The following is a 26,306-nucleotide window of genomic DNA, read 5'->3' as shown; positions in this document are numbered from 1 at the left end:
ATTCAACAGATGACAGAACGACTTGATAAAGTTGCCACAAACTTGCCTATGGTCCCACAGCTTGTCAGGGACAGGGCCTAGGTTTACTTTGTTTTGTCTGACCCTAGTCCCCATGCTCTCAATGATCACATGTGTCACTTCTCACCATCTCCCAAGACCTCCTGGCTCACATCCTCCCCACAGCACAAACACACACACTGGGTACACTGAGTAATGCTGCAGTTATTTTATTAGAGTCAGACTGATACAGGACACATCAGGTGGGACAGGTGTCTGGATTCCAGCTTCAGATGAGAAGGAAAACATGGTAGGAAGTCCAAGTGCAGGCTGGCATCCCTGGCATAGATTATCTCAGCAAAGATGTCACACTGAGACCTAATCCTAAACCAGTGTTCACCACCGAGGGCAACTTATAGCCAGTGCAGTCTTTACTGAAGATGATGGAAAGCTGGAAGGGAGGAGGAGGGACAGGATATGAGCCCATATCCAGGCTATCCTGTCTCCCCAGAATCACCTCATGCCTCACCCTCAGGGATTCAGCCCCATCCCCAGCAAGAACCTCTGCCCACAGACCCACCACTGGAGAGGGGGTTGCCAGCAGGCACCAGGGGGAGGATGGCTCCCTAACAGCTGAGACACATGCACCAGGAGGGAGACAGAGCCACCAGCCAAGTCAGGAAGGGGAGGAGATGGCAAGGGTCAGCAGGGCACAGCCGGGACTTGTCCTGAGGGAGGAGCAAGGTGCTGGAGTCTGGGTTTGGGTCACATCTCCTGCACCTTGAGCCTCTTCTGTCAGGAGTGCTGCATGGACAGAATGTGCATGCAGGTGCTGTAAACAACTCCATGTGCCCTGTGAGCTTCTATTAGTGATTGAAACTTGGCTCATGGCAAACTTCTCATTTTAAACACTTCATTACAGAAAAATATGCAGAGACAGACTATTCAGAATCTCCAATACTGTCTGACAAGAACAAGAAAGAAAAGATAGGCCATCAGTAGATACATTGCTAGCTCAGGTGAGCAGTCACAGGTACCTAGAAGCTTCCTCAGGAGCCTCAGGCACCAAAACACCACAGTGGAAAATCAGGCTTGTAGACATGGAGCCCATTTCAGTGGAAATGGGGCTCTCAGCCCAAGCAACGGCCAACAGAGTGGGAGCAAAAGGAGGTGACAGGATCACAGGCCAGAAACTTCACAAAGCCGGGGAGTCCCATGCTGGAAAGAGACTCTAAAGACAGGGGCTCCTTTTCAATATTCCTAAAATAGATCTGGGGCTTCTTAGGTGGCTCAGCGGTAAAGAATCTGCCTGCCAAGCGGGAGACATGGGTTTGATCCCTGGGTTGGGAAGATCTGCTGGAAAAAGAAATAGCAACCCATTTCAGGATTCTTGCCTGGAAAATCCCATAGACACAGGAACCTGGGAGGTGACAGTCCATGGGATTGCAAAGAGTTGGACATGACTTAGGGAGTAAATCACCTACACCAAAATAGAGCTGACAAAACTACACATGTGTGAGGTGAATGCTTCCCTTCCTGCCAAAGATTAAAATTCTACTCCTCCAATGCTGGCTCCAAAACCGAAGAGGGAAAAAAAAAAAAAAAAAAAAAAAACACATGAATCAACACACTTGGCCTATTGCACTATTATTCCTCTCTCTGTGACCTGACTGGCATGATACAGACATACTCAGTAACAAGAGTCTGGATGTGCAGGTAGACTGCGCTTGCATATTATAGGTGCTGTGGGGGTGTAAGAGCTTAGTCGCTTCAGTCATATCTGATTCTTTGCAATCCACCAGGCTCCTCTGTCCCTGGGATTTTCTGGGCAAGAATACTGGAATGGGTTGCCATTCCCTACTCCAGAGCATCTAAATGACCCACAGATGGAACCCATGTCTCCTGCATTGCATGTGGATTCTTCAACACTGAGCCACTGGGGAAGCCCATTATAGGTGCTGTAGGGTGGACCAAAGGTTTATGTAGTTCTCTGTTAATAGCTCTTGTCTGTCACACATCCCAAGACAGCAGAATTCATTACCATGTGGCATACTGCACTATGCATACAAGTTCTCAGAGTGAGGGCTGGGGGAGAGTAGATTACCGTGATTCTCAGATGATTCAACCTGTTCACAGGTCCATTCTCAGTGAAGCAATCCTGGATTTTTTCTAGTCCTGCTTTTTCTGCATCAGTAGCTTCAACCAAATCGAGGGTTTTGTTCAACAATGGCGGTGGTAATGCAAGGGTTACAGTGGTAAGGACTCCATAAAAAATAGGGCAGGCTTCGGCTGAAGGCACAACAGAAAACACCTTGTCACAAGAATAACCAAGGTAGAAGGTTCCTGTTTCCCATGATCTGATAGAAACTCACGCATCCAAAGATTCAGACTCACCTCCCCCAGGGACCTGCCCTCTCCCAGGACTGCTTACATCCTAGACAGAAGACCTTCCCTATGAGGCACTCTCAGCAGAGGGAGCAGCAAGAGGAGCTAGGCCTGGAAATCCCTCCACCCTTGACCACCACCCGCAGGTATACCAGCCTACTTCCTCCCTTCCAGTGAGCACCATTACCCTAAACAAACTATCCCCCAGGGTGTGTGCAGATAATGACCCATCCAGCTCCACACCACCCCCTCCATTCAAAGACTGAAAGCCTCAGGGAGTTTGTGCCAGACTCCTGGGCACTGATCTGCCAGCTTCCCTCAGAATCTGCCCCTAGAAGTGACTTGGACAGGACTGGGAAGGATGCAGTGAGACAGCACCGGGCAAGGATCAGGAGGGCCATCCAGACCCTCCTTCCTACCCTCACGAGTCTCAAAAGTCAGCTCTCTGGTCACCAGCAAGGCCAGCACAAGCAGTGCTCCCTTCATTGTGGCGGCAGCTGGAGTGCTCTGCTCAGGGCAGGGTTTCTGTTGCTTTATAAACCACAAGCTTCCTGAGCCCAGCCCACATCCCTCCCAGGAGGACCAAAGGCCTGTGGCCATACTGCTGGCACAGGTGGCTTCCTAGGTCCTTGGGGGTGTTTACTGTCGGAAGCCTTTCCTATTCTGAGAGCAGAGCTTCTGGAGAACATGTGGGGATATCTTTGCCAAAGACCAAATGGAGCTGACATTTCTGACTCCATTTGGAGCCAAGTGCTTTGTTGTCCCAGCCCAACCATCATCTGTTTTCCTGAGCATCCATCCGCCAGTCCATCCTGGTTCCAAGGGCAGCACTCTCTCAAAATGAGCAGATGGAATTACAGGAGGGCCAAAGACAGCTCTACAGCACTGTCAGGTAGAAAAAAGTTCATCCAGAATTCTTCCTTTTTTCCCCAAATTTAAGTCCTGGAGATAAGAATGCTGCACTGGGCCTTATTGAAGCCCCTGAATATCTTAACATCTTACTGAAGCTCCCAAATATCTCTAGACAGGGCCCTGATGACTGGTGGACAGTAGCCTTGGGCTCTGAATCATTCCGATCTAGGAAGTCTCAGGACTTAAGTCCATGTGGGTTTTTTCAGGGGCTGGTAATTCTGCAATTTTGAATCATGCCACCAGCTTTTCTCAAATATTCAAGAGACAAAGTTCCTATGTGCTAGACCCCTAGTGGCTCCAGTCTTTCCCCTTCTACTGGCTGTCCCACCCTCCTCCATCTGTGAACCTGGTCTCAAGAGATGTTTGGACTTCAGTCTATCCAGAGGCATCAGGGAGTAGCTGTGGGGTTGTAGAGTTTATCTCCTGGGGCAGAGGCTCTGAGGTCCACCCGGAGGGCTGGGTCCACCAAAGAGGGCAGTGCATGTGGGCAAACTCTATCAAGAGACAAACTCAACCTTCCACGCTACCAAAGCAGTTTTTTGGGACAAAGAGTTTGAGATAGTCCTTAAAAACTCTAGAAGCAAAGTCTGAGAAACTCCCAGTGGCCAAACCGGAAACAGTTTGGAGACAAAATAAATAAAAGAGAATTAGATGATAACCCAAAGTATAAAGTAATATGTATCAGTCCATACTGATATACATATCAGTTCAGTTCAGTCGCTCAGTTGTGTCTGACTCTTTCTGCCCCCTTGGACTGCAGTACGTCAGGCGTCTCTGTCCATCTCCAACTCCCGGAGTTTACTCAAACTCATGTCCATTGAGTAAGTGATGCCATCCAGCCATCTCATCCTCTGTTTTCCCTTTCTCCTCCCGCCTTCAATCTTTCCCGCATCAGGGTCTTTTCCAATGAGTCAGTTCTTCACATCAGGTGGCCAAAGTACTGGGGTTTCAGCTTTAGCATCAGTCCTTCCAATGAACACCCAGGACTGATTTCCTTTAGGATGGACTGGTTGGATCTCCTTGCAGGCCAAGGGACTCTCAAGAGTCTTCTCCAACACCACAGTTCAAAAGCATCAATTCTTCAGCGCTCAGCTTTCTTCACAGTCCAACTCTCACATCCATACATGACCACTGGAAAAACCATAGCCTTGACTAGACGGACCTTTGTTGGCAAAGTAATGTCTCTACTTTTTAATATGCTGTTTAGGTTGGTCATACTTTCCTTCCAAGGAGTAAGCGTCTTTTAATTTCATAGCTGCAACCACCATCTGCAGTGATTTTGGAGCCCCCCAAAATAAAGTCTGACACTGTTTCCACTGTTTCCCCATCTATTTGCCATGAAGTGATGGGACCAGATGCCATGATCTTCGTTTTCTGAATGTTGAGTTTTAAGCCAACTTTTTCACTCTCCACTTTCACTTTCATCAAGAAGCTTTTGAGTTCCTCTTCACTTTCTGCCATAAGAGTGGTGTCATCTGCATATATGAGGTTATTGATATTTCTCCCAGCAATCTTGATTCCAGCTTGTGCTTCTTCCAGCCTAGCATTTCTCGTGATGTACTCTGCATATAAGTTAAATAAGCTGGGTGACAATATACAGCCTTGACATACTCGTTTTCCCATTTGGAACCAGTCTGTTGTTCCATGTCCAGTTCTAACTGTTGCTTACTGACCTGCATATAGGTTTCTCAAGAGGCAGGTCAGGTGGTCTAGTATTCCTATCTCTTTCAGGATTTTCCACAGTTTGTTGTGATCCACACAGTCAAAGGCTTTGGCATAGTCAATAAAGCAGAAATATATGTTTTTCTGGAACTCTCTTGCTTTTTCAATGATCCAGCGGATGTTGGCTATTTGATCTCTGGTTCCTCTGCCTTTTCTAAAACCAGATTGAACATCTGGAAGTTCACAGTTCGTGTATTGCTGAAGCCTGGCTTGCAGAATTTTGAGCATTAATTTACCAGTATGTGAGATGAATGCAATTGTGTGGCAGTTTGAGCATTGCCTTTCTTTGGGATTGGAATGCAAACTGACCTTTTCCAGTCCTGTGGCCACTGCTGAGTTTTCCAAATTTGCTGGCATATTGAGTGCAGCACTTTCACAGCATCATCTTTCAGGATTTGGAATAGCTCAAATGGAATTCCATCACCTCCACTAGCTTTGTTTGTAGCGATGCTTTCTAAGGCCCACTTGACTTCATATGCCAGGATGTCTTGCTCTAGGTGAGTGATCACACCATTGTGATTATGTGGGTTGTAAAGATCTTTTTGTACAGTTCTGTGTATTCTTGCCACCTCTTCTTAATATCTTCTGCTTCTGTTAGGCAAATTTGGCCTAGGAGTATGGAATGAAGCAGGGCAAAGACTAATAGAGTTTTGCCAAGAGAATGCACTGGTCATAGCAAACACCCTCTTCCAACAACACAAGAGAAGACACGACTGAGCGACTTCACCTTCCAAAGAGAAGAGGAGTGGAAGGGGAAAGTAGTGCAGAAACTTGGCAAACACACAATCAACTAATCAAGGCTGATATTTCCAGTGGTAACACACACTGCTGTCATGTGTACACTGATTAAAGGGCACTTCTCCTGTGTGGTGTCTTCTTCAAAACCCAAAGTCTGAGCCCACTGTACATTATGAGAACCACAGCACACAAATTCAGCTTGAGGGTCCCTCTACCATCCTTGGCCAGTTCCCCTCAAGACTACCAAGGCCATAACAGAGTAGGGGATAATGAGTAATCCACAGAGGAGAGGATACTGGGGACACATGACAATGAATGCATTGTGTGTAGTTGTGGGTTGGATCCTGGAACCCAAAGTGACATTAATGGACACTCCGGTGAAATCCAAATAAAATATGAGGTTCGGTTAGTAGTAAAGTTTCAATGTTTTTTCTCAGGTTCGGCAAATATTTGCAACTACTTTATACATCACAAATTATTCCAAATGTAATGTTATTAATAACAAGTTGACACAAGAAGCTCAATGTGGTACTGTGTGAAAAGCTAAAGGGATGGGGTGGGATGGGAGGTGAGGTAGATTAAAGAGGCAGGAGACATACCTATGCTTACAGCTGAGTCATGTTTTATGGCAGAAGCCAACATAGTATTGTAAAGTAATTATCCTCCAAGTAAAAAGACATTAAAAAAACAATCTGCATTGGGAAATGGCCACATCAGTGGCATTCCTCCATTGACCCTGACCAGCTCTTCACCCTGATGTCACCAAATGTCCCCACGATTTGGGGACATCTCAGAGGATCCTGTAGCACCTTTGGAAGGGCACTTGGCTGGATTTATAGCAGCTACCTGTGTTACTCAGCATTCTAAGCCCTGGCTCCTCTCCTCACAGAGCTGCAGACGGCATCGGGGGCAGTGTCTTCTGAAGGACAGGAGGCATGGGATCCATGGGCAGGGGTCCCACCACATAGAAATCCTGCCCCTACAGACAAAGAGCCAACATGTGCAGCCTGGGCCATGTGGTGTTCACCTTCCTGCCCAGGAACCTCTGAGACACATCTGCAGCCACCTGAGCTCCTGATGGGGTGACCTCCAGAGCAGTGGCCCTAGGCAGCAGGAGCCATGGAGAGGAGGGGCTCCATGAAAATCAGCTGACACTGCAGCTCAGTACTTGGTGACTCTTTGCCAAGAGCAGTTACCGGATGTGAATCCTATTTGGCATAGAGTTCTGACTGTGGTCATACATTGTGTCCCAATTTCAGATCATGTCTTCAGTAAACTTTAATCCATTGCAGGTGACTCACAGAAATAACAGCCAGGTGCCTCCAGCCAAAAGCCATTTGATTCTGACTTATGAAATATTTTAAATCTTTACCTTATTTATTTTCTCCCAGGCAGTATTTATAAGCACATGCTATAGTAAATAAAACTAAAAAATATTCTCATTTATTGAATCCAGAAAAGTGGAATATTACTGTCATTATTCTAACAAACATTGTGCATCATCTACTGAATGCTGGGCCCTCTCCAATCCTGGGGATGCTGCAGCACACAGCACAGCTCTCGCTCTCCTGCAGCTCCTCATCACCTAAGAGGGAGTTAAAGACAGTGACCCCACAGGAAGAAGTGCTCTGGGCGAAGATGAAGCAGGGGGAGAAGACAGAGGGCTGTAGGGGGAGGAGCAGAGGGCAGCACGCTTTGATATGAGGCCTCAATAGTCCAGGGAAATCTGTGCCCTGTGATACTTGAAGACACCTGAAGGATGAGGGAATGAATCATGCAGCCACTGAAGGAAGAGCCTTCCAGGCCAGGAGGGCTCCCCATGCAGAGTCCTTGCTGCAGGAGCATACTTGGTCAGGTAAAGGAGCAGACAGGAGGCACTGAGGGAGGAGAGAAAGGCAGGGATAAGTTCATAGAGGCGGCAGCAGTGCAGGGCTGGTTGTGCAACTGGCCCAGACATTGTGGCCTAGAGTGGGCCTGGCTTTTCCTCAAGTGGTAGCTCTGGAGAAGAGATGGGGGAACAGTGCAGAGACACTCAAGAGTAGAAAGAGGTTGCAGAAAATGGGTGGACCTAGAGACTGTCATACTGAGTGAAGAAAGTCAGACAGAGAAGCAGACACATCTTATGACACCTTTTATATGTGGCATCTAAAAATACATAATATAAATGAAGTTATTTATAAAACAAAAAGAGACTCACAGACTTAAAGAACGAATTTTATAGTTGCCAGGAGAAAGGTGAGAGATAGTGAGGAACTTTGGGATGGACGATGCTGTATTTAAAATGGATGGCCAACAAAGACCTACTATTGCAAGGGAACTCCGCTCAGTGTTATGAGGCAGCGTGGATAGGAGGGGAGTTTGTGAAAGAATGGATACATGTGCATATATATGGCTCAGTCCCTTTGTTGTCCTCCCGAAACTATCATAACCTTCCTAATCGTCTATAATCCAATAAAAAAAAGTCTCAAAAGAAAAGAAGAAAGAAGTTGCAGAAAATATTTCTGTGTAGAATGAGATACTATCAAAGTTGCCAAGTGGAAGGACTTGGTCAAGAGAAAACTAGAAATTTCTGAGCCAGCACTAGAAGAGTTTTCCAGCTTCCAGAAACTGATTCAGGGGAAGTGGCCCAGCAGAGGCCACTGACAAGATCAAGGACACAGTGATAACAGCAGGGCAGGGCAGGAGCCACCAGAGAGCCTGACCAAGGGGTCAGGCCTTGTGCTCTGGCTTGCCTGGCACTTACTCCCTGTGAGACCATTCCTAAGCTCAGAGTCCATACCAGTCTGTTTCTAAGATCAAGTGTCGTTCTGACGGGCTGTCATAGGCCAGCATTCAGGAGGCCTGATTTTTGAGCATTTTTGCCCTATTTAGTCAACCTGGGGATTTTCAGTTGTTAAGTTTCCTGTGTCAGCTGTCCCTCCCACAGAGCCTTCCAGTGGGGAGGAGGCTGAGCCAGTGCCCTCTGTGGACTCAAGGACTAGCATCTTGCCAACACACACAGCTCCTCCTGTGCAGCCTTGGGAAACATCAGGCTGTGGCCTGGCAGAATCTTCCGGAAAAGGAAGCATCCGACACAAGGTCCCTTGGGGTGAGGACAAGCACAGGTATAAAAGGGGTCCAGGTGAGTAGGGAGCACCTGCCCCCAGCACCATGATGCAGGCTGGAGCTGTCCTGCTGCTCTGCGCTGCCTTGCTCCTCATCACGGGCAGAAGTGAGTGGCTGCGACCTGGGCTCCCCCAAGGGTTCTGACACTTTCCCAGGGCAGCACTGAGCATGTCCAGAGGAGAAGGGAAGAGCGTGTTCTGATAAATGCCTTTCAGGGCATGACCCCTTATCTTTCTGTTTAAGACTGTGACATCTGCCCAGCAGTGAGGGAGGATGTTTACCTGTTTGTGAGGGGGACCCCTGAAGAATACATTGCTAAAGTGAAAGAATACAACACAAACAGTGCGATAGTGGCCAATGCCAGGAGGCTGAAAGACAGAGTTGATGAGAAGTTGACAGAAGAGGATAAGCAGAATGCTTTCAGTGTCCTGGTAGGTCAGGCTGTGTGTGGATGTGCCTGTGTGTGGGCACTGGGAGGTGTTGGGGGGAGGGGATCATTTCCTCTCCACCCTGGCTCTTCCCTGAGAACCTGAGAGCAGAAAGAACCTCATGAATGTGGAGGCAGAGAGGATATGGCGGACACCCACAGGGTGGGGAAGGATCCTGCAGGAAAACTCAGTCTAGCCCTGGAGCTCCTGAGTTGGCCCTGAGTGCTCAGCTCTGCCTGGTCACACGCCTGGGACCCTCTAGGCCCTTCTGACTCTGTGGCGCCACCTACCCTTGGAGTTAGGCCCTCAGCACTGACCTCCTTGACTCCAGCCTCTCCAGCAGAGGAACCTGAATCTTCTGTAATCCATTCACATTGAGTCTTTCTTTTCTCCAAACATCAGTTCTTTCCCTCCTGCTTTTAAGTTCCTACTCCACCTCACTTAACCCTACATTTCTCATTGTTCCCTGGACCCCAAAGGGACATTTATGCCTCACATGCCCTAAGAGAAGGCTGCTTCCAAAAGCTACCCTCCTGCTCTCCCCAGGCCTGGGATGCCCAGAATTGAGGATAAGGGTGAATCCTCTCTCTGCTGCCCTAGAGGTGGTGAGACAAGGAGCTATTTCAGCTCTTAAGTATACAAGGGCCAGAGGGAGGAAGCAGACAGGGGTCAGCTCATCCCTGAAGACTCCCAGATGTCACTCCAGAGCTCTGCCAGATGGTCCTCAACAGTGTCCTCCATTCTATCCCAGAAGACTGCCCTCAGCCCTCTAGGGAGACCCCACAGTCTCTGTTCCATTGGAGGAAAATTCCCTGGGACATATCCACCTTTACCTGCTCACATCCAGAAGCCTCCCTCCAAACAAACCTGCAGGCCCCTCCCCTGTGTTCAGTGCAGCTTCACATCTCATCCAACCCTGAGGCCCCACAAGATTTCTGCACTTCCTCTTACATAATAAAATATACTCAAGTTCTCTCTGCTGATGGAACTGTCCCTGCCAGGAGCCCAAGGAAGTCACTTGGCTGATCACTAAGTGGTGTCAGCAACCCACCATGTCCAAGTGTCTGAGTAGGTAATACCAGAAATAAAAGGCCTTGCAATTCACAACAGAGTGCTTACTGGAGATTGGGTTTTGGGGGTTGGGGAGAGGGAGGACATGGCCACAGTGGAGACCACCAGTGTGCCTTCCACCTGCAGCTGGATTTCAATGATGTGAGATGCTGAAAGATAGTGAAAGTGTTAGTTGCTCATTCATGTCCAGTTCTTTGTGACCCCATGGATTGTAGCCCAACAGGCTTCCTTGTCAATGGAATTCTCCAGATAGGAAAGAATACTGAAATGGGAAGACATTCCATTCTCCTGGAGATCTTCTGGACTCATGGATCTCACTTTGCAGGAAGATTCTTTACTGTCTGAGCCACCAAATGTTGACCTTTCACAAATTCAATAGGTGGGGGAGGGTTAATGATCATTACATCAGCCAGAGTGTCTGATCACTTCTGTCAACAGGACCCACAGGTTAAGAGCATCATCCACCAAATTTCTTCCTCCCAGCAATCTCGAGGGGTAGGAATAACCATCCTCATCTTACAAGGGAGAATCTGAGGCTCAGAGGAGGTAAAACATCTGCTGAAGATACATAGCTTCCCCCACCCATCCATGCTGGGGAGATGACGTCTGCTGTGGTCACCCTGTGACTGTGCACATATTATAGTCCTTCTTTGGGCCTCTGGTTTCCATGAACAAAATTGAACTACAACCAAAGTAAAATAATGGGTGAGAAGGGACCCCTCTCCTAAGCTCCTGACAGGAGAGGAAGAACAAAGGCTCAAGGTTCATGTGCTGAAATCCGTCACTCCTTGGGCCTCAGTTTATCCTAAATACAACCCCCAAGTTGTGGACTCAGCTCCTTCCACATAAACACACACTGAGTTGGGTCTCATGCTCAGAGTGGACGTCCAGGTGTCTGGGGCTTCTCGCTCCTCCTATGCCTCTGCTGCCTGCCCGTGAACCTGATCCCATGCTCACGCTGTCTGATTCTTCTTCATCTGGTCCCACCCGCTCTCTAAGAGCTTCTTCCCACCCAACAGCCCCCTCCAGAAAAGAGTCTGCTGGGCTTACCACACAGGGCTGGGTCTAGGATGGGGAATCTCTAAGGTCCTCATAGTTAGAAGGCTTAGGACAGGTCCCCAAGATGATTCAGAGCTACTGCTTCTCCCTGTGGAGGGGACCCTGGGAGGTGCAGGGGAGATCTCCTTGCCTAGAGTGACAGTGGGCCCTTGTCTCTGGCCACCACTCCACCCCCACTAGGCTCTGTCTGGGGGCTCTTCTAAGATGGAGACCTGCCTCTGTGGGAGCTAAGGTGAGTTGAGCTGGTGTGAGCAGGTCCTGGGGCAGGGACCCTTCTCATTATCTGACCCAGGATGTATATTCCACCCCACCCCCAGCCAACTGATGTAAAAGCTCCAGAGCTTCTGAAAGGACAGTTGCCACCCTGATGAATTAAGTGATTCTTATAATGTCTTGAATATAGACTCACCCTGCTCTGCAGTGAGTGTACAGGTGTTATGGGGGATCTATCCAAGGATGCGGCAAAGACAAGGGAGGGGCAATTGGTCCTCCTGGGACAGACAGACAGATAGGTCCTCCTGGCTCTTGCTCAGCTGCACAGAGCTCCCTGGGGCTGCTGAGGAGACACCTCTATATTGCCCATCTGTCCCCTCCCCTCTCCCTGCCTTCCTCCAATCTACAGCACCCTTATCTAATCTGAAGTTAGTAGAAAAGGGAGCATCTGATTTCACCCAAATCCTTTTCTGTCTGACATGCAAACCTCAGATGGGTGGGAAGGTAACACTCAAAACCATGTGGCTTTTGTTCTCTGATTCTCACATGAATTTCCATCTGAGATCATAGAAACCCCACTCATTTCCACCTAGGCCACGCTGAATTCACCAGCAGCTGTGTGAATCATCCTTCACTTTATATAATCTCAGGAAAAATATTATACTGGAAAACTATGGATTGATACCATTCATAAACAAATATACATAAAAAGTTAACACAACCTTAGGATATCAAATCCAGCAGCACATAAAAGAATTGGCACATAAAGACAAAGTGATGTTTCTCTTGGGAATGCATGTTTGGCTTACAATTCGAAGTCAATCAAGTAAGTCCCCATATTAACAGAATACTGGAGAAAAGTCATATGATCATCACAACAGGTGCAGAAAATATGTTTTAGAAATTGAAACATTCACCTAGAGGAGTGGGATGGGGTGGGAGGTGGGAAGGAGGTTCCGAGGGAGGGGACATGTATACACCTATGGTTGATTCATCTAGATGTATGGCAGAAACCAACAAATATTGTAAAGCTATTATGCTAGAATTAAAAGTAAATAAAAATTTAAAATATCAAAACATTCATAATCGCAAGATTCGGGCTTAAACTGAAGAAAATAGGGAAAATCCATAGACCTTTCAGATATGACCTAAATCCAATCCCTAATGATTCATTAAATAGTGGAGGTGACAAATATATTCAAGGGATTAGATCTGGTAGACAGAATGCCTGAAGAAGTATGGATGGAGGTTTTGTAACATTGTACAGGAAGCAGTAATCAAAACCATCCCCAAGAAAAATAAATGCAAGAAGGCAAAGTGGTTGTCTGAGGAGGCTTTACAAATAGCCAAGGAAAGAAGAGATGTGAAAGATAGAGCCAACAAAATCCAGAGAATAACAAGGAGAGAAGAGGATGCCTTCTTTGATGAACAAGTCAAAGAAACAGAGGAAACAATAGAATAGGAAAGACTAGAAATCTCTTCAAAAAATTGGACATATCAAGGGAACATTTCATGCAAGGATGAGCATAATAATGGACAGAAGCAGTAAGAACCTAACAGAAGCAGAAGAGATTAAGAAGAGGTGGCAAGAATACGCAGAACGATAAAAAAAAAAAAAAAAATCTTAATGACCCGGATAACCAAGATGGTGTGGTCATTCACCTAGAGGCAGACAGCCTTAAGTGTGAAGTCAAGGGGGCTTTAGGAAGCGTTATTCTGAACAAAGCTAGTGGAGGTGATTGAATTCCAGCTGAATATTTAAAATCCTAAATGATACTGTTAAACTGCTGTACTCAATAGGTCAGTAAATTCAGAAAACTCAGTAGATGCCTCAGGACTGGAAAAGGTCAGTTTTCATTCCAATCCCAAAGAAGGGCAATGTCAAAGAATCTTCAGACTATGGTACAATTGCACTCATTTCCCATGCTAGTAAGGTTATGCTCAAAATCCTTCAAGCTAGGCTCCAGCAGTACATGAACTGAGAACTTCCAGATGTATGAGCTGGGTTTAGAAGGGGCAGAGGAACCAGAGATCAAATTGGCAACATATGTTGGCTCATAGAAAAACCAAGGGAATTCCAGAAAAAAATCTGCTTCTTTGACTACGTAAAAAAAAAAAAAAGCCTTTGACTGTGTAAATCACAACAAACTGTGGAAAATTCTTAAAGAGATTGGAATATCAGCCCACTTTATCAATCTCCTGAGAAACTTGTATGCAGGCCAAGAAGAAACAGAACCACACATGAAACAATGGACTGGGTCAGTAATGATAAAGGAGTTCATCAAGGCTGTATAATGTCACCCTGCTTATTTAACTTTTATGCAGAGGAAATCATTCGAAATGTCCAGGTGGATGAATCACAAGCAGGAATTAAGATTGCCGGGAGAAGTATCAACAACCTCAGATATGCAGATGACATGACTCTAATGGCAGACAGTGAAGAGGAACTAAAGAACCTCTTGATGAAAGAGGAGAGTGAAAAAGCTGGCTTAAAACTCAACATTCAGAAAACTAAAATCATGGCATCCAACCCCATCACTTCATGGCAAATAGAAGGGGAAAAAAAAAAAAAAATTTATTTTCTTGGGCTTCACAATCACTGCAGATGGTGACATAGCCTTGAAATTAAAAGACGCCTACTCCTCAGGAATAAAAGCTCTGACAAACCTAGGCAAGATATTTAAAAGCAAAGACATCACTTTGCTGACGAAGGTTCATATAGTCAAAGCTATGGTTTTTCCAGTAGTCATGTACAGATGTGAGAGTTGGACCATAAGGAAGGCTGAGCTCTGAAGAACTGATGCTTTCGAATTGTGGTGCAATGCAGGAGACCCCAATTCTATCTCTGGGTCGGGCACAGGGATAACTCTTCTGGAGAAGGGTTAGGCTACCCACTCCAGTATTCTTGGGCTTCCCTGGTGGCTCAGACAGTAAAGAATCTGCCTTTAGTGTGGGGTCCCAAGTTTGATCCCTGGGTTGGGAAGATTCCCTGGAAGAGGGCATGGCAACCTACTCCAGTATTCTTGCCTGAAGAATTCCCATGAACAGATGAGCCTGGTAGGCTATAGTCCATGGGGTCACAAAGAGCCAGACACCACTGAGTGACTAGGCACAGCACAGTGACTGAACAACAACAACAATGTTATACCTGAATTCTTACTGAATAAATTATTTTGAAGAGACTCAACAGTCCCATTGTTCTTAGTCACCCAGTGGTGTCCAACTCTTTGTGACCCCATGGACTGTAGCCCGCCGGGTTCCTCTGTCCATGGGGTTTCTCCAGGCAAGAATACTGGAGTTGGTTGCCACGCCTTCCTCCAGGGGCTCTTCCCATTACCAAAAACAAAAAAGAAAAATGAACAAAAAAAAACTTACATAGGGAAGAGGAGCTAAGATGGCAGAGGAGTAGGACAGGGAGAACATTTTCTCCCCCACAAATTCATCAAAAGAACATTTAAACGCTGAGTAAATTCCACAAAACAACTTCTGAATGCCGGCAGAGGACATCAGGCACCCAGAAAAGCAACCCAAGTCTTTGAAAGGAAGTAGGAAAAAATATAAAAGACAAAAAAAGAGACAAAAGAGGGAGGGATGGAGTTCCGTCCTGGGAAGGGAGTCTTAAAAAGAAAGAAGTTTCCAAACACCAGGAAACCTTCTCACTGCCAAATCTGTGCCGAGCCTTGGAAGCACAGAGGGCAACATAACAGGGAGGAAAAATAAATAAACAATTAAAACCCGCAGATTGCGAGCCCTACAGTAACTCCCCCAGTGGAGAAGCAGCGCAGATGCCTGCACATGGCACTAGCAAGTGGGGGCTGGGCAGGGAGGCACTGCGCGGGCTGCATCGCTTAGAGTAAGGATCTGACCTGAATACCCCGAGCGCTATCTGAGCAAAATAATTTGGGCTAGTAAACCAAACTGTGAGATATCTACCACGCGAAAAGCCAGCCCTAACCTAAGACACAGCCAGGCCCGCACATGGAATAAAGGACTGAACAGAGATAGCCGGCTGCAGACCATCCCCCTCCAGTGACAGGCAGCCAGAGCCAGAAGGTGGCAATCGCAGCCCCAGAGAGACATTATAAAACTGCAAGCAGGCTTCTTTGCTAACTAAAACTTCTTGGGGGTCTGGACGGTCAACATCCGCCTGAGAAGGTGCGCCAGTTGTACACCTAGATAACGGAGCGCCAGGGAGGCGATAAGTCGCAGCAATCGCGCTCGCCAAACACCTCATCACCTGAGCTGCTCAGACCTGGGAAGGGCACAAAACGCAGGCCCAACCAAGTCTGTGCCTCTGAGGACTACCCGAGTGCCTGAACCTGAGTGGCTTGGACCCAGGAGGTGCAAGAAGCCCAGGGCCGGCCACGGATGGTTCCCGGCGGAGCAACCTAGAGCCTGAGCAGTGTAGGCAGGGAGGCTAGATGCGCCGTGAGCGGGGGCAGACCCAGTGTGGCTGAGGCACTGCGAGCACACGCCAGTGTTATTTGTTTGCAGCATCCCTCCCTCCCCACAGCGCGACTGAACAAGTGAGCCTAAAAAAAAAAAAAAAGTGTCCACCACCATCCCCTTTGTGTCAGGGTGGAAACCAGACACTGAAGAGACCAGCAAACAGAAGAAGCTATAACAAAGGGAACCTCCTTGGAAGCTACAGGCAATAGATTAAAACCCTGTGGTTAGTACCGACTACATAGGAAGGGGCCTATAGATCTTGAGAAATATAAGTCGGACCAAGGAACTAGCCGAAAATGAACTGACCCCACAATACCCACAACAAAACCAGAAAAAGTCCTAGATATATTTTTACTATTTTTACCATCATTTTTTCTTTCTATTTTTTTTAATTAAAAAAATTTTAAGTCCTCTATTATTCCTTTAATTTTCACTTTTATAACCTACTATTACTTTGCAAAAAAAAAAAGACCCTATTTTTTTTTAAAGCAAACTTCATATATATATTTTTTATAATTTTTGTGACCTTGTTTTTTTTTTTCTTCTTTTCTTTAACATTGTATTTTTGGAATTCCAATCTCTAGATTTTTAATTTTAGCTTTTTGGTATTTGTTATCTATTTTGTACCTATATTTTTTAAAATAATTTTTGTGACTTTTTTTCCCCTCTTTCTTTCTATTCTTCTTTTATATAACATTGTATATCTGAAATTCCAAACTCTACTCTAGATTTTTAATTTATGCTTTTTAGTATTTGTTATCAATTTTGTACCTATATTTTCTTTATAATTTTTGCGACTTTGCTTTTTCCCCCCTCTCTTTCTTTTTCTTCTTCTTTTTTTTTTTTAACAGTGTAATTTTGAAACTCCAAACTCTACTCTAGATTTTTAACTTTTGCTTTTTGGTATTTGTTATCAATTTTGTACCTATATTGTCTTTATAATTTTTGCAACTTTGTTTTTGTTTGTTTTTTTCTATCTTTCTTTTCCTTTTTCTTTTCTTTAAAATTGTATTTTTGAAATTCCAAACTCTACTCTAGATTTTTAATTTTTGCTTTTATATATTTGTTACCAATTTTGTACCTTTAAGAACCCAATCTTCAGTACCCATTTTTCACTAGGGAACGAGATTACTGGCTTGACTGCTCTCTCTCCCTTTGGACTCTCCTTTTCTCCACTGGGTCGCCTGTGTCTCCTCCCTAACCCCTCTCTACTCTACCCAACTCTGTGAATTTCTGTGTGTTCCAGACGGTGGAGAACACTTAGGGAACTGATTACTGGCTGGATCTGTCTCCCTCCTTTTCATTCCCCTCTTCTATCCTCCTGGCCACCGCTGTCTCCTTCCTCCTTCTTCTCTTCTCTGTATAACTCAGTGAACATCTCTGAGCAGTCCAGTTGTGGAGTGCACATAAGGAAGTGATTACTGGCTAACCCACTCTCTCCTCTATTGATTCCACCTCATCTCATTCGGGTCACCTCTAACTCCCTCCTCCCTCTTCTCTTCTCCATGTAATGCTGTGAACCTCTCCGGGTGACCCTCATGGTGGAGAAACTTTTCACCTTTAACGTAGATGTTTTATCAATGGTGCTGTATAGAAGGAGAAGTTTTGAAACTACTGTAAAAATAAGACTGATAACTGGAAGCAGGAGGCTTAAGTCCAAACCCTGACTCCAGGGAACTCCTGACTCCAGGGATCATTAATTGACAGGAGCTCATCAAACGCCTCCATACCTACACTGAAACCAAGCACCACACAAGGTCCAACAAGTTCCAGGGCAAGATATACCAAGCAAATTCTCCAGCAACACAGGAACACAGCCCTGAGCTCCAATATACAGGCTGCCCAAAGTCACCCCCAAACCATAGACATCTCATAACTCATTACTGGACACTTCATTGCACTCCAGAGAGAAGATATCCAGCTCCACCCACCAGAACACCGACACAAGCTTCCCTAACCAAGAAACCTTGACAAGCCACCTGTACAAACCCACACACAGTGAGGAAATGCCACAATAAAGAGAACTCCACAAACTGCCAGTTACAGAGAAGACACCCCAAACTCAGCAATTTAAACAAGATGAAGAGACAGAGGAATACCCAGCAGATAAAGGAACAGGATAAATGCCCACCAAACCAAACAAAAGAGGAAGAGATAGGGAATCTACCTGATAAAGAATTCCGAATAATGATAGTGAAATTGATCCAAAATCTTGAAATCAAAATGGAATCACAGATAAATAGCCTGGAGACAAGGATTTAGAAGATGCAAGAAAGGTTTAACAAGGACCCAGAAGACATAAAAAAGAGTCAATATATAATGAATAATGCAATAAATGAAATAAAAAACACTCTGGAGGCAACAAATAGAATAACAGAGGCAGAAGATAGGATTAGTGAATTAGAAGATAGAATGGTAGAAATAAATGAATCAGAGAGGAAAAAAGAAAAACGAATTAAAAAAAATGACAATCTCAGAGACCTCCAGGACAATATTAAACGCTACAACATTTGAATCATAGGGGTCCCAGAAGAAGAAGACAAAAAGAAAGACCATGAGAAAATACTTGAGAAGATAATAGTTGAAAACTTCCCTAAAATGGGGAAGGAAATAATCACCCAAGTCCAAGAAACTCAGAGAGTCCCAAACAGGATAAACCCAAGGTGAAACACCCCAAGACACATATTAATCAAATTAACAAAGATCAAACACAAAGAACAAATATTAAAACCAGCAAGGGAAAACAACAAATAACACACAAGGGGATTCCCATAAGGATAACAGCTGATCTTTCAATAGAAACTCTCAAGCCAGGAGGGAATGGCAAGACATACTTAAAGTGATGAAAGAAAATAACCTACAGCCCAGATTATTGTACCCAGCAAGGATCTCATTCAAATATGAAGGAAAAATCAAAAGCTTTCCAGACAAGCAAAAGCTGAGAGAATTCAGCACCACCAAACCAGCTCTCCAACAAATACTAAAGGATATTCTCTAGACAGGAAACACAAAAACGGTGTACAAATTTGAACCCAAAACAATAAAGTAAATGGCAACAGGATCATACTTATCAATAATTACCTTAAACATAAATGGGTTGAATGCCCCAACCAAAAGACAAAGACTGGCTGAATGAATACAAAAACAAGACCCCCACATATGCTGTCTACAAGAGACCCACCTCAAAACAGGGGACACATACAGACTGAAAGTGAAGGGCTGGGAAAAGATTTTCCATGCAAATAGGGACCAAAAGAAAGCAGGAGTAGCAATACTCATATCAGATAAAATAGACTTTAAAGCAAAGGCTGAAAAAAAAAAAATAAAGCAAAGGCTGTGAAAAGAGACAAAGATGGTCACTACATAATGATCAAAGGATCAATCCAAGAAGAAGATATAACAATTATAAATATATATGCACCCAACACGGGAGCACTGCAATATGTAAGACAAATGCTAACAAGTATGAAAGGAGAAATTAACAATAACACAATAATAGTGGGAGACTTTAATACCCCACTCACACCTATGGATAGACCAACTAAACAGAAAATTAACAAGGAAACACAAACTTTAAACGATACAATAGACCAGTTAGACCTAATTGATATCTGTAGGACATTTCATCCCCAAACAATGAATTTCACCTTTTTCTCAAGCGCACATGGAACCTTCTCCAGGATAGATCACATCCTGGGCCATAAATCTAGCCTTGGTAAATTTTAAAAAATTGAAATCTTTCCAAGCATCTTTTCTGACCACAATGCAGTAAGATTAGATCTCAATTACAGGAGAAAAATTATTAAAAATTCCAACATATGGAGGCTGAACAACACACTGCTGAATAACCAACAAATCACAGAAGAAATCAAAAAAGAAATCAAAATTTGCATAGAAACAAATGAAAATGAAAACACAACAACCCAAAACCTGTGGGACACTGTAAAAGCAGTCCTAAGGGGAAAGCTCATAGCAATACTGGCACACCTCAAGAAACAAGAAAAAAGTCAAATAAATAACCTAACTCTACACCTAAAGCAACTAGAAAAGGAAGAAATGAAGAACCCCAGGGTTAGTAGAAAGAAAGAAATCTTAAAAATTAGGGCAGAAATAAATGCAAAAGAAACAAAAGAGACCATAGCATAAATCAACAAAGCCAAAAGCTAGTTCTTTGAAAGGATACATAAAATTGACAAACCATTAGCCAGACTCATCAAGAAACAAAGGGAGAAAAATCGAATCAATAAAATTAGAAATGAAAATGGAGAGATCACAACAGACAACACAGAAATACAAAGGATCATAAGAGACTACCATCAACAATTATATGCCAATAAAATGGACAACTTGGAAGAAATGGACAAATTCTTAGAAAAGTACAACTTTCCAAAACTGAACCAGGAAGCAATAGAAAATCTTAACAGACCCATCACAAGCAAGGAAATTGAAACTGTAATAAAAAATCTTCCAGCAAACAAAAGCCCAGGTCCAGATGGCTTCACAGCTGAATTCTACCAAAAATTTAGAGAAGAGCTAACACCTATCCTACTCAAACCCTTCCAGAAAATTTCAGAGGAAGGTAAACTTCCAAACTCATTCTATGAGGCCACCACCGCCCTAATACCAAAACCTAACAAAGATCCCACAAAAAAAGAAAACCACAGGCCAATATCACTGATGAATATAGATGCAAAAATCCTTAACAAAATTCTAGCAATCAGAATCCAACAACACATTAAAAAGATCATACACCATGACCAAGTGGGCTTTATCCCAGGGATGCAAGGCAAAACACTCTCCGACATACATCACATACATCCTCTATGACCCACCTCCCAGAATATTGGAAATAAAAGCAAAAATAAACAAATGGGACCTAATTAAATTTAAAAGCTTCTGTACAACAAAGGAAACTATAAGCAAGGTGAAAAGACAGCCTTCAGAATGGGAGGAAATAATAGCAAATGAAGCAACTGACAAAGAATGAATCTCAAAAATATACAAACAACTCCTACAGCTCAATTCCAGAAAAATAAATGACCCAATCAAAAAATGGGCCAAAGAACTAAACAGACATTTCTACAAAGAAGACATACAGATGGTGAACAAACACATGAAAAGATGCTCAATATCACTCATTATCAGAGGAATGCAAATCAAAACCACTATGAGGTACCATTTCACGCCAGTCAGAATGGCTGCGATCCAAAAGTCTACAAGCAATAAATGCTGGAGAGGGTGTGGAGAAAAGGGAACCCTCTTATACTGTTGGTGGGATGCAAACTAGTACAGCCACTATGGAGAACAGTGTGGAGATTCCTTAAAAAACTGGAAATAGAACTGCCTTATGATCCAGCATCCCACTGCAGGGCATACACACTGAGGAAACCAGAATTGAAAGAGACACGTGTACCCCAATGTTCATTGCAGCACTGTTTATAATAGCCAGGACATGGAAGCAACCTAGATGTCCATCAGCAGATGAATGGATAAGAAAGCCTTGGTACAATAACACAATGGAGTATTACTCAGCCATTCAAAAGAATACATTTGAATCAGTTCTAATGAGGTGGATGCAACTAGAACCTATTATACAGGGTGAAGTAAGCCAGAAAGAAAAACACCAATACAGTATACTAATGCATATATATGGAATTTAGAAAGATGGTAACAATAACCCTGTATAGGAGACAGCAAAAGAGACACTGATGTATGGAACAGTCTTTTGGACTCTGTGGGAGAGGGAGAGGGTGGGATGATTTGGGAGAATGGCATTGAAATACGTATAATATCATATATGAAACGAGTCGCCAGTCCAGGTTCGATGCACGATACTGGATGCTTGAGGCTGGTGCACTGAGATGACCCAGAGGGATGGTATGGAGAGGGAGGAGGCAGGAGGGTTCAAGATGGGGAACACATGTATACCTGTGGCGTATTCATTTCGATATTTGGCAAAACCAATACAATATTGTAAAGTTTAAAAATAAAATAAAATAAAATAAAAAACTAATATAACAGCACTCAGTCCCATCATTTCATGGCAAATAGATTGGGAAAAAGTAGAAGCAGTGACAGATTTCATATTCTTGGACTCCAAAATCACAGCAGACAGTGACAGCATTCTTTAAACTAAAAGATGTTTGCTCACTGGAAGGAAAGTGATAACAAAACTAGATACAATATGAAAAAGCAGAGATAACATTTTGCTAACAAAGTCTATATGGTTAAAGCTATGGTTTTGCCAGTAGTCATGTATGGATGTGAGAGTTGGATCATAAAGAAGGCTGAACATCGATCAATGGATTCTTTTGAATGGTGGTGCTAGAGAAGAGTCTTGAGAGTCCCTTGGACTGCAAGATCAAACTAGTCAATCCTAAAGGAAATCAAGTCTGAATATTCTTTGGAGGGACAACTGCTGAAGCTCCAAAACTTTGGCCACCTGATGCAAAGAGCCAACTCTTTGGAAAAGACCCTGATGCTGGGAAATATTGAGGGCAGGAGGAGAAGGGGGTGACAGAGGATGAGATGGTTAGATAGCATAAATGACTCAATGGATATGAATTTGAGCAAACTGTGGGATATAGTGGAAGACAGAAGAGCCAGGTGTGCTACAGTCCATGGTGTTACAAAGAGTGGACATGACTTAGTGATTGAACAACAAATGACAAAATAATCCCACTACTGTGCATATACCCTGAGCAAACCACAATTGTAAAAGACACATGTACCCCAATGTCCATTGCAACACTATTTACAATATCCAGGACATAGAAGCAACCTAGATGTCCATCAACAGATGAATGCATAAAGAAGTGGTACATGTATACAATGGAATATTACTCAGCCATTAAAAGAATGAATTTGAGTCAGTTGTAGTGACATGGATGAACCTAGAACCTATAACACAGAGTGAAGTAAGCCAGAAACAGAAAAATAAATATTGTATATTAACTCAGAAATATGGAATATAAAAAAAATGGTAGTAATGAACCTATTTGCAGAGAAGGATAGGAGACTCAAATGTAGAAAACAGACGTGTGGACACAGCAGGGGAAGGAGACCAAGAGATGAAATGAGAAAGTAGCACTGACATATATACACTACCTTGTGTAAAACAGATAGCTAGTGGGAAGTTGCTATATAACACAAGGAGCCCAGCCTGGCACTCTATGATGACCTAGCAGGACATGGGGGGATGGGAGGGAGGCTCAAGTGGGAAGGAATATATATATATATATATATAATATTTATTATATTATATATATATATTATGTATATATATTATATATATAATTATATATATATATAATTATGACTGATTTGTGTGGTTGTATGGCAGAAAGCAACATAACATTGTAAAGCAATTTTCCTCCAATTAAAAAATACATTAAAAAAAAAACTTACACAAATATATATACACAATATACATATACACAATACATATATTATAATATGTAATATATTATATGTAAACATATAATATATATGTAAACATATATGTAATATATAATATGTAAACACATGTAAATACATATATTTGTAAAAACATATGTAAATACATGTATATGTAAAAACATAATATGTAAACATATGTAATATATCATATGTAAACATATAATATATGTAAACATATATGTAAACATATGTAATATGTAAACATATAATGTATATGTAAACATATAATATATATGTATGTTTACATATATATTTACATAAATATAAACATACATATAATAAAAATATTATATGTAAACATATAATATATATGTAAACATATATATAAACATATGTAATATGTAAACATATAATATATGTAAACATATGTAATATATTATATGTAAACATATAATATATGTTAACATATAATATATATGTAATATGTAAACATATGTGTAAACATATGTAAATACATATATTTGTAAAAACATATGTAAATACATATATATGTAAAACATAATATGTAAACATATGTAAATACATATTATAACATGTAATATATTATGTGTAAACATATAATATATATGTAAACATATATATGTAATATGTAATATATATGTAATATGTAATATGTAAACATATAATATATGTAAACATATAATATATGTAAACATATAATACACACTATATATATTATATATATTATGTATATAATATATATATAATTATATATATATATATAATTATGACTGATTTGTGTGGTTGTATGGCAGAAAGCAACATAACATTGTAAAGCAATTTTCCTCCAATTAAAAAATACATTAAAAAAAAAAAAAACTTACACAAAAAAGTAACTACAAACATTCAACAACGTAAAAGAGGCCAAATATGAATAAAAAGAATTGCTATTTTAACTGTTCTTAAAATACCTTATTTTTTAAAATTTTACTTAAAAATATACGACTATGTCAACACATCACTATATACTTTTCTAGTAATTGAAACTGTCCCAGGAAGGTGAGTGGCCCTAAAGCTTACAGTTTTATGGTCAAAATGTATCTGGTTGGAGGCTAAAGGAAGAATGGGAAATATTTGGGACCAAAAAATGGAGTAAGATGAGAATCAACACAAAAGTTAAAAGAGATGTTTGAGAAGAAATGTGAAGTAAGCTGAGATTAGATGTCATGAAAGTATAGAGAAGTCATTCAACTCTATTGTCTGACTTTCCTTAACAATGCTCGCAGTTCAGTGAACATGTAGGACTTGTCATGAAATGAGGATGTTCCAAGCAATTGTTGTGAGAGTACAAGAAACAGGTACTTATGAACTTATGGCTTCTCAAAGGATACAGGCTGATTAGGGAGTGAATGATGTCAGCAAAGATAGGATCATGTGTAAACAGGAATCAGGAATGGGTTCCAGGAAGAGCTGACTTTCAGCTGGTTATTTCCAGTGTATTTGTTTTGGTTTGAAAAATGCTGAAATACTTGTACATGTTTGCATAATAATTGCTGCTGTAACATTCTAAGAGTCCCTCCACCACTGTTGTCTCAGGTATTGTAAGTTCCATGCCTCCTGTGCCTGTCAAACCAACTGCTGACTTCTCAACTAAATCTGTACCAAGTAGAACCCTGGGGTGCTTCCAGGACTCTGCAACAGATGACTGTAGTTTTATCACTCTTAATTCAACACACTCACTCCTGTAAAAAATATATGGTACAGGTCTAGTGATTAAGAGTCCACTTTCCAAAATAGGGGACTTGGGTTGGATCCCTGGTAGGGGAATTAAGATCCCACCTGCAATGCAGCAACTAAGCCTACACCCTGTAACTACTAAGCCCACAAAATGTAAGGAAAGATCCTACATACTGCAACGAAGACCCTGCATGCTGAAACTAAGACCCCACACAGCCAATAAATAAATAAATTTATTGTAAAAAATGAAGATGCTATACATATATACAATGTAATATTACTCAGCCATAAAAAGGACCAAATTATGTCATTTGCAGAGATGTGGACTGACCTAGAGACTGCCATACAGATTTAAGTAAGGTAGAGAAAAACAAATATTGTAACACATGTATGTGGAATCTAGAAAAATGGTATAGATGATCATATTGCAAGCAGAAATAAAAAACAGACACAGAGAACAAATTTATGTGTACCAAGGAGGGGGTGGGTTGAATCAGGAGATTTGAATTGACATACATTGATACCAGAGATCAAATTGCCAACATCCGCTGGATCATGGGAAAAGCAAGAGAGTTCCAGAAAAACATCTATTTCTGCTTTATTGACTATGCCAAAGCATTTGACTGTGTGGATCACAATAAACTGTGGAAAATTCTCAAAGAGATGGGAATACCAGACCACCTGATCTGCCTCTTGAGAAATTTGTATGCAGGTCGGGAAACAACAGTTAGAACTGGACATGGAACAACAGACTGGTTCCAAATAGGAAAAGGAGTACGTCAAGGCTGTATATTGTCACCCTGTTTATTTAACTTCTATGCAGAGTACATCATGAGAAACGCTGGACTGGAAGAAACACAAGCTGGAATCAAGATTGCCGGGAGAAATATCAATAACTTCAGATATGCAGATGACACCACCCTTATGGCAGAAAGTGAAGAGGAACTCAAAAGCCTCTTGATGAAAGTGAAAGTGGAGAGTGAAAAAGTTGGCTTAAAGCTCAACATTCAGAAAACGAAGATCATGGCATCCGGTCCCACCACTTCATGGGAAATAGATGGGGAAACAGTGGAAACAGTGTCAGACTTTATT

General features: G+C 42.5%; 2 protein-coding genes across 2 annotated transcripts in view; one reads left to right on the top strand and one right to left on the bottom strand.

Moving 5' to 3' along the window:
• Positions 1-211: 211 nt before the first annotated feature.
• Positions 212-26,306, bottom strand: part of LOC147353623 (major allergen I polypeptide chain 2-like) — a 59,123-nt gene continuing 33,028 nt past the window's right edge. Inside the window, exons 2-3 of the mRNA XM_086352240.1 lie at positions 2,102-2,286; positions 212-448 (exon numbers count right to left, since the gene is read on the bottom strand). Of these exons, the coding sequence (XP_086208366.1) occupies positions 347-448; positions 2,102-2,286 (287 nt within the window). The 3' untranslated portion in view covers positions 212-346. The remainder of the gene's footprint in view (positions 449-2,101; positions 2,287-26,306) is intronic.
• LOC147353624 (major allergen I polypeptide chain 1-like) lies at positions 8,905-10,270 on the top strand. The gene is made up of 3 exons (XM_086352254.1): positions 8,905-8,965; positions 9,103-9,291; positions 10,242-10,270. The coding sequence occupies exons 1-3, from the start codon at positions 8,905-8,907 to the stop codon at positions 10,268-10,270; spliced, it is 279 nt and encodes a 92-aa protein (XP_086208380.1).

The sequence above is a fragment of the Bos grunniens genome, chromosome 18 (assembly GCF_055505025.1).
Source record: "Bos grunniens cultivar Pamir isolate PY7600 chromosome 18, Bosgru_T2T1.0, whole genome shotgun sequence".
NCBI classification, from domain to species: domain Eukaryota; kingdom Metazoa; phylum Chordata; class Mammalia; order Artiodactyla; family Bovidae; genus Bos; species Bos grunniens.
The sequence above is the reverse complement of the archived record's forward strand: the minus strand, read 5'-3'. Positions and strand labels throughout refer to the sequence as shown.

Bases quoted from the DNA above. Each gene is read 5' to 3' on its own strand.
- LOC147353624 (XM_086352254.1), top strand. From the start codon at position 8,905: ATGATGCAGGCTGGAGCTGTCCTGCTGCTCTGCGCTGCCTTGCTCCTC. The intron at 8,966-9,102 runs GTGAGTGGCTGC...TTTCTGTTTAAG, and splicing joins GCTCCTCATCACGGGCAGAA to ACTGTGACATCTGCCCAGCA. The intron at 9,292-10,241 runs TAGGTCAGGCTG...TCCTCTTACATA, and splicing joins GAATGCTTTCAGTGTCCTGG to ATAAAATATACTCAAGTTCT.